This window comes from Phaethon lepturus, unplaced genomic scaffold (assembly GCF_000687285.1).
Source record: "Phaethon lepturus isolate BGI_N335 unplaced genomic scaffold, ASM68728v1 scaffold39634, whole genome shotgun sequence".
Lineage (NCBI taxonomy): Eukaryota > Metazoa > Chordata > Aves > Phaethontiformes > Phaethontidae > Phaethon > Phaethon lepturus.
Genome location: NW_010534742.1, coordinates 1 through 9,412, shown reverse-complemented (window position 1 = coordinate 9,412; position 9,412 = coordinate 1). Strand labels below are relative to the sequence as shown.

General features: G+C 38.6%; 1 protein-coding gene across 1 annotated transcript; it reads right to left on the bottom strand.

The window, feature by feature from the left end:
- Positions 1-2,288: 2,288 nt before the first annotated feature.
- Positions 2,289-9,409, bottom strand: COQ2 (coenzyme Q2 4-hydroxybenzoate polyprenyltransferase; the record flags this gene model as incomplete). Its single annotated transcript, XM_010285605.1, has 6 exons — positions 2,289-2,514; positions 5,228-5,416; positions 5,882-6,015; positions 6,871-6,956; positions 7,178-7,299; positions 9,293-9,409. Coding segments are annotated over 6 exons (804 nt in total), but the record flags the coding sequence as incomplete, so codon positions are not given.
- Between the last annotated feature and the right edge of the window lie 3 nt (positions 9,410-9,412).

Genomic DNA, 9,412 nt, shown 5'->3' with positions numbered 1-9,412 from the left:
TTTCTGTGTATTAATCATAAAATGCTCACACAAATAACACTCTCAGTATTATGGCCTAGAATCTAAACTTTGCTTCATTTTTCAGGCAATGAACCTAAAATACAGCTATGGCTTATCTTTGTAAAATGCATTTTGAGATGAATTTGGAAAATCCCCACAGAAAACATGCAATGATTTTCAAGTTTAGGACATGAGGACTGTTTTTAAACTTGAATTTTTACTCTATTTAGCTATACCTCCTTCCTCCTCTCATTACAAGACAAATGCTTGTGACAAGTTGTCATCAGACAAAGGACACCAGTAGGTTGAAAGGCACTACAAAATGTGAGCTCATCCCAAATCAAAACTACTTAAAGACACTTTAATTTGAAAATGGGTGAATAACTTTTGCCACAACCTCTCCAAGGTGATATTACAAGTCTTAAGAAACTGATCCATACTAATTATATCACAAGGCGTTTTATTACTAGCAAATGTCTTATAACCAAAGTTCAACATGAAGTTGGATGCATCCAATTCTCTCTCTACAAAACGCAGCTTTGTCACATAATTGTTCAGAAGCTTATTGTTCTTAATTTTTAAACTGCTTTTCTTCAACTGGGTACTTCTTCCACCCCAAAATTATAAACCCTATTTAAGAACAACTTCTGTGTAAGGACCAAAGAGGCCCTAAAAGCAGAATCACTAAAAGCAGTTACACTTCCTAACATTGTCACATATTTCTATCTTACATGCAGCCAGGCTGAAAAATCTCCTCGTTCTAATTTGCTCAAAATATCTTGGACATCATTTGTTTAAATAGTAAAAGAAAAAACACCTTTACAAGTTGTACATTAAAAAGAAGTGTTCAGAACCCACAGAATTCTGTTCCAGCCCCAAAAAGGATCTTCTGTGACCAAAGCCATTGACTCATTATATGCTTTCTCATTCCCCTGCAACAGGAACTTCTTCCCCGTCCACCATCATCGGTAACGCAAAACTACAGTTAGCAAACCCTGAATGCATGTCCCTGGACTGCAATGTCTCTCAGACATATATCGGTTTAAATAACCTTAAAATATGATACCCATCTTCAGAGCTAGAGCAGGACGCAGCCTTATTTTTGGTGCAACTGCACGCACAGTTGTGCCCCACCACTCAAGGAGCAGAGCAGATATCAGGAAAGGTTGTTGGAATACCATAATGAGCTTGGTAACCAAACCCTCTGCCTCACCGAACCACAGCCCTGCGTGCAGGCATACGCAAAGCCACCTGTGGAGAAAAGCGCGCTTGCATTGCCTACCAGTATGCAAACTGCGGTAAATTCCACCCTATCGTTTTCCTGGAACAGGTGTGTCTGTTGCTCCTTCCACAGAAATTAATTCCAGAACACGCCATACAAGCTCTTTAACACCATGAGTCAAAGTAAAGGTTAACTACCATGCAAATCATGTAACTGAGAGAGCATAAACCAATTGAAAACATGAACAATTTGGAGCAATGTAATTGTTAGCTTGCGGTTGCTATCTTTACTGCTTATTGGCATCCTGCTATAAAAAAGTTCTTCCTGTAAGACTACAAATAAAACCAGTAGGCATAAATCAAAACAAACAGAATTAAAAAATTTAAAAAATGAGAATTACTTTGCATGATAAATTCATAGCTCAGGGTCAACTTACCAGTCATGCATACTTGGCAATAGCTCTCGGCTGCTCTGTTTTTGTTTTAAGTCTGTGTTCAAAACATTCTTGATAAACGAGCTTGGCTCACTCTGTGCAAGCAACTTTGCAGAAGCCTGTTCTTTTCACGTGAAAAGGAACCACTGCCAGCAATCACAGCAAGAGCAAAAGGTAATTTTAAATACTTCTCCATTGACTTCTATTCTGGACCTCACACACTCACAGAGTCCTGGCTCCTTCTAGATAAAAATTGTTACTGCAATTCTTTTATGCAACAAGCTCCAACTCAAACTGAAAATTATTCATGTAATAAATCAGAACACCAAACATATACAGACAGATTGTATTTACATCCTGAAATCACTTTGCATTTTCCCATGTGCTGTCACTAGGAGACATCTGTTTCGTATAAAATCTTGGACTCACAGTCTTGAGCTTAACAGAAGTTTCCGTGTACTACACGGGACCAGCAGAGAAGCTTCACTTGTTGAAGCTTCTATGGAGGCTGAAGTCATTTAAAGATAATAAAAATTTACATTGTAGGATAATCTCATTTGCATGTTTTTAGAAACAAGAATGTTTTCACCAGCTTTTATAAATAAACAGTATAAAGCAGCTTTAGTTATATTCAAAGTGTTTTCCTTCTTACAGTACTTACATTTTAGCTGCACTAAAATATCAGTATTTACAGCAATTTCAACTACCTGTTTTCTAAAGGCTCTTCTACATTTTTTGAGTCTTTTTGTTTCCACAGATTTCCAAGCACAATCCCTGTGAAGAGCAGAACTCCTACAGTACGATTGGAAGCAAATTTCTTCCAACAGTCTTCAGGTTTGTCTATGTCCAAAGTATAAATCTGCAAAAACACAGTATAACATTCGAGCATTATTATTCTACAGACTCATAAATATTTGACACATCACAAAAAGACACAAAAAGGTCTGTATCTTCAAAAACTGCATATCAAATTCTAACGTCTACCCTTACCTCCACAATAAACAGGAATACTTTGTGCTTACAAAGGATTTTTTGCATAACTGGCATCTATGTTTATTTGACAGATTTATTCAACATACAGCAGGAAAGTCAAGGATCACATATGAACATGATTCCCAGACCCTCTCAATGAAGGACCGTATAAACAGCTTGGATACTGATGTGCCTGGTTTGATATTTTAAAATGTAAAAATATCTGGGCATGTAAATAGGTCTTCTTGAGATTCTCTTCAGTAGGTAGCCACCTATTTCTTCCATGAGAACTTTAAACAAAAATAAAACCCCCAAAACCTGTCTGCACCCTTAAACCTCTGCTGCAAGGTGTTGCTCTGTGTTTCAGGAGTGACAAGGCACTGGAGAGCCAGCAGTGAACCAGGCTAACTGGAATGCATAGGAAGGTGCCCGGTGCTGCCTAGTCACACAGGGCTGGTTTTGTCCAGTGGCTCTTGGCCATGTCTGTTCAAGTCTTTTTGCAAAAAGAGTTGTTGCAGGACACCTGCAACATCTAGAAGCAAGGCTTTCCCAGCTTGGCAGCTGTCTGCTGTGAGTCACAACTAAAGGTAAAAAAACCCACAGTGCAGCAAGAGCAAAGTTACTGAAAAATATTCACAGAAACAAAATTTGGTGCAGCAGTCTTGAGAAGGATGACAAAGGGGCATGTTAAACAAACCAAGTGAAAGGATTAATAGAAAAGTACCCCCCAAAACCTCAAACGCTGCAATTCAGCCTCTGAAGAAGTCAAAAGAGAACGTATCCAACTAAAAGAAGTGAAACCTTCCCTGGGAAACCTGTTCCTCTGCCATTTGTGGTTGTACAAAGGCGACAGGGCTGGGTTCTGATCAAAGAATCTGAAAAGTTGTCCACAAGCTTTTAAGACTTGATGTTATCTACACCCTTGAAAACTTGTCATCCCCTCCAGCACAGGGAACTGAAAACACTGAACTGACAAATAAAACCCAACAGCAGCCAAGCCATGAGATATACCTTCAGAAATGCAAAGCAAATAAAAGATGTTATTTTTCTATCGGTGAGCTTCTTGAGTGGGATAGAAATCTGACATCTTCATGACCCAAATTCCTCTGTCTCAGGCACAAATTCAATGAATTAAGGAAAATCTACCCCTCATGCAGATTACTCAGCTTTCTAAACTCAGTTAGTTAAGCACATGTTCAGAAATCTTTAACAAGAAGATAAGCACGAGAATGTTTAGGCAGAACTAATATTAAAATAATCGCTCAAAAAGACGCTACTCTGTGGTACACAAACAATGCTGCTCTTCTGACTTTGGGAACTGTTGTGCACTCTTCACCATTTACATTCAGTAGGTCTGCATTCTCACTTATGAAAACCCTCCCTGCGGGAAAGTAATTTCCATTTGTGCCAAATATACAATGCAAGGCCTCTCTGACTATTCAAACTGTAAATGATTATGCAGCGGAACATAGCATTCTTTCCCTCATAGATTTCCTAGCACAAGTGCTATGAAGAGCAGTGGCTGACAAGTACCAGACTACCTCATCACAAGAATTCTCTTACTCAGAGGTATGCTTAATATCTATCACCTGCATGAGCTCCCCCCATTAAAGTTTAATGTAAGTTTAATGCGCTTTAAAAAGTTTAATGTAAGTTTAATGCGCTTTAAAAAGTTTCATGTGGTTACCACAGACTTAACTTCTCAGACTGTGGATGGTTTTACTACTTGCAATGCTCAAACCTCTTTGCTATCACTCACCTGTGAAGACCAGCAATTAATTTTCATATAGGCTGACTTGTCACTGCAAGACTGGGCAACACAATTGTTAGGATTCAGAAAGAACAGGGTAACGAGATCCTACCTGCTTCCTTTACTGACAAAGCTAATTTCTTTCTTTCTGTTATTAATTTAAATTTCTAAACTAATACAACTACTACACTGAACTTGATTGTTCTCTGCTATAAAAAGACCCGTGAATTAGAACTGTCAATCACCAGAAAATTATAATATTAACATCTACTACAGGTGGTAGTGAACAAGCCATAGAAAATTTTGTTTTACTGTCAGACCTCAGACTGAAGCTCTAGACCACAGTACAGAATAATTATTCAGATGTAAAATTAACGATCTCTGAGAGACAGAACATGCAACATTCATTTTCATATAGCTACTGTACAGCATGTTATAAAAAAAAGCCTGCATGTGTCCTTGATACTGTAGACCATATAATCTTTTAAAGTAAGTGAATGATCATAATATACATCAATTGCAGTCTCAGATCACATGCACCAGACATAGCAAGAACTTTATCAGAACAGTAAAAACTGCACCCTTGAGATCCCAGCTTAACACAAAGCAGTTCTTTTGGTTAGGAACGGATGGAAACCAGTGCTCTACAGTCTGTGGACCACTGGAGGTCTTTTCAAACACAAGGTCTTCAAAAAGTACTCAAGAGAAGAGAGCTTATTGTCAGAAGACTTCAGTTCTCTTTACAGGAATTGTTTTTTTAAGTAGTTGGCAAATTGATGGGTGTTGAAAAGCACCCTGATTTCTTATCAAAAACTTCCACATGGAGAAAGTATAAATAAATCCATCAAACCTGGTGTGCTAGGTGAGCTCCTATGGCAGCCACAGACGAGTAGTAAGGGAACGTCTGGTTACAATTCATTCCTGCCACGCACAAACTCAGGAGCATTGCAAGGCTGAAGCCACTGAGCCACTGCTTCGTATCCTCCTTGAACTGTAATGCTGTTGACTTCACACCGATAATGATGTCGTCCCTCTTATCCTAGAATGAAAGCATGAATGAGCAAAAAAATCCACAATCCAACTGCCACTTTGTAAGGAAAATAAGAAGGGGGGGGCCTTGCTTAAGTTTCCAACACTTAATTGCTTGCTTAAGTTTCCAACACCCAATTTAAGTGCATTTGTAGGTCCCTACATCAAAATTTAAATTAGAAGGTTGGTCCTTAGAGCTGCTTTAGCAGCAAAGAGCTAATACCAACGTCAAACTTATTTACACAATGCAAATGCGTAAGCACACAAAGTGGACTATACTTCCAGCTTTCTACCTGATATGTAAAACATTCGCAAACAGCAATAAAAGGTGCAAGGGCTGGGGTTTCTTTGGTGCTGTTTTAGCTCAGCTGAGGGTGAAGCACTGCAAGAGGTTAGTCCTGCTGTTTGACAACAAAGTGGCAAGTGAAACACACAAACATAAACTGATACCTAAAATTTCCCACTGTTACTCTACCTGATGTGCATAAATGGTATCGTACACCAGTGTCCACATTACTCCAGCTAAGTATAAGGGCAAACACACAGACCACTCACATGACCCTTTGATGGCAGACCAGCCAAGAAGGGCTCCCCAATTAAATGTAAGTCCTAAAAACATAGAGAGTAAAAAAAAAAAGTTACAAGATTGCCAGGAGCAATCTAAATTACATGTATAGAATTAAATATTATTTGTTTGAACATGTATCATATCAGCAGCTTTTTGTACAATACTGGCATCTCTATTTTTCTACCACTTATTTTCAGGCAGGTAATTTGACATTAAATATTCTGGGTATACAAGGAGAAACACGTATAGCCACGCATTTTCCCCCAATTTAAATTTGACTTCATTAGCATAGGGAAACATTTGCACAGAACTATTCCAGTGTACCCTAACAACAGGTCTAAAGTTAAAACGCTTAAGACATCAGTACCACAAAAGTTGTCAGTATAACTGTCTGGAAAAGAGTGTACAGCAGCCGACTATGGTTCTTGGAGACTGCAAATGACAATGTTAGTTGAAAAAGCTGGAGGCAGCTGGAATGTGAAGACCAAGATACAAAGATATGTTTCAGTAGCTCAACCTGAAATACGAGCACCATCAGTTTCTGCACAGGAGTTATTTTAGAGGCTGAAGGCTGAAATGCAGGACAAATGCATGTTTAAGAAAGGTTTCAAGACAACCCTGAAACTAAAGCTGATTCTCAAATGACAAATATTTATTTTCTCCCTCCCCTCACTTTGTCAAAATAAGGAACTGATTTTTAACCAAAAAAACCCCAAACCCAAACATCAACTCTTATACGTGTTATAAATTGTTTAAGAAGCTTCTGGCACAACAGAGCTTTTGTCTATAAAGTATTTTTATTTTAATATAAAGTTACAAAAAAATCACATTGCTGAAGTTCAACTACCCCAAAAACTACATCTGAAGAAAAAATAGTAAAAATGTTTCCAGCTCACCCAAAACTAACTGTGGCCAATATGTTATTCTCTTCATCAGAGGGTAGGTGATCACAAGAGACAATGAGGCTGCTCCCAGAACAATACTGTAAAAAGTACCAAGAGGTTTACTGTTTGCCAGTCCAAAGATCACAAGATATAGTGCAGCATTACTGGAGCTGTACATAGTACTGAACTGATTCTTTTACTTTCAAATACCACGACTAATAACCTCCTCCCGCTGGCCCCAACACCTGCTGAAAATCTCTGTGCTTAACTCTGGATCCGGAATCAAATTTTAAAAAACAAAAGGTAACTTATACATCACCTATAGTTATTCAGACAGAGAAGCACACAAAGTGCCAAGCTAAGTTGTCCCCCAAGAAAAACGAAGGACTGAAAAGTGGAGATATCTCCAGCTGCCAGGGGCCTACTTGCTGTCCTTGCAACCTAAAAATGGAAAGAATAATGTTAATACCAAATCCAACATAACACATTCCAATGTACCTTAAAACTAAAAGTCACACCATTCAAGCAGAAAAATAAACAGAAACAGGTCATAGAATGTATGAGATGGGGTTCCTTCAATGATACAAACCTAGCATATCATCACAGACATGAGCTGTATTTCTAAGCAGCGGCGCTTACAGTAGCAGCAGGCAGGCTTTAAAAACTACAGCAGAAATCAAGTGCCACTTGTGTGCAATGAGGCTGATTAGAAACAGTGTAGACATCTTGTATATGAATTTTATTACCTTAGGAAAAAAAAAATCAGACTTAAAAAGTTAGGAGCTAACTATCCCAATTTCAAGCAGCATTTTTGTGCTTAAATGCTTGAAAGTGATTACCACATAAAATACTGTAAAGATGCAGGGCTCCTCTAGCACGCATAACCATTTTTAATAACCACAAAAGGTCAATTAATTTAATCCTAGTCAGGATACAATGAAGTTTAGAAACTATCTGGAACAAGAAATCATACAAGGCAAACTGAAGGAAGAAACAAATATCAGAAAAAGTTAAACTGAAATGTACGGTGAGTTACTTGCCAAAGGGCCATTGCCAAAAGGAAAAAAAACCAAAGACAAAAGTTTTGCATGTTGATGAGAATGGTATAAAGTCTATTCGAAGAGGTTCAAAAGTCAACTTTTTACAGAATACTACGTATGTATAAAGAGTTCTGCATACGCTTTAATAATGTCAACTTAAACTCTTCTAGTTTGTTCTCCTTCCTCCAATCAGGTTATGTTAAATGTCAGATACTGCTTTTGCAGTTTAAACATGCACTTAATGTATTTGTGACCAATTCCACTGCACATCGTAACCAAACATAGGATGTTTCATTTAAAGAAAACATTTACCAAATAATCAGTAACATAAAACCTAAAACCACAAACCACCGTCACCAACACAAGCCAATATCCTGCTATTGACCTGGCCTCTTGTTTTGAAGATATCCTTTTAAATTATGTAAGAAAGAGCTGCGATGGGAATTTTTAAAACTTTACATCTAACCACATTACATTAATGCATAAATGAATTCATTACATTGAAAATTCCATCTTACTAATTACACACCCCACCCTGTCAACTATTTTAAGCTTATGTAGTTGTTAATAACCTCCAAACCCTAAACCATCCAAATCTGTAAGAAAACCTGTACCGATTCATTGCCTTCCCAACAGCACAGATACAGCAGTGCTATAAGAACGTCATGTATCGGCTTGGCTCATTATCCTGTCTCTTGTCAGCGCTGAAACCCAAACACCCAAACCCCAAAACCGGAGGAACAATACAGGAACAGAAAACAGGACAAGCAAACAGTGACGCATCAGCAGAATACTCCCCTCCCTGCAAGCCTGCACCTGTGCACATTTCAACATCTGACTGGGCACTGCCTTTTGCTTATTTCCCTCTTCTGAATAAAACCACAAAATAGAAGTTATTAGCTCAGGGTTGGGCATGATGCTCTTAACAGCCATTCTCATGAAGCAATTAACAATACTCAAGGAAACCCTGTGCCTGAAAATTAAAAAACAAACAAAAAAAAGTGGTTCTTGGGTAGATAGTAAGTGTAGCAAAAAAGTGTTCTGTGATGCAAAACAAAAGTTGAAAAATAAATGTGTTCAAGTACTACCTACAGCCGACAACAAACGTGTATTTTATCCTACACAGAGATAAGTACTCTAAGACTTTAATTACAGTCCTAGACAGAAAGATGTTACAAAAAATAAAATTATTTCTACTATTCCAGGAAGAAATGTAGACAAATTAATTGCATGTATCTCAGAGAGAAACAGGGAGGAATTTCTGAACCTGGAGCCCTGTGCCTGCACTCAGCAAGGAATCACTGGCGATGCTGGAGATGAGCGGCCAGGTACTTGGTTAATTAACCAGCAGTTCGGTTCCCTAGGTCTTTGCAAGCCCAGGGGGGTTTCTCTACCTTTTTGTCATAGTCGCGATCCCACATGTCATTGATCGTGCAGCCGGCGCCGCGCATGAGCACGGCTCCGACGCCGAAGAGGGACAGCATGTGCCAGTCCGGGAGGCAGCCCGGCTCGGC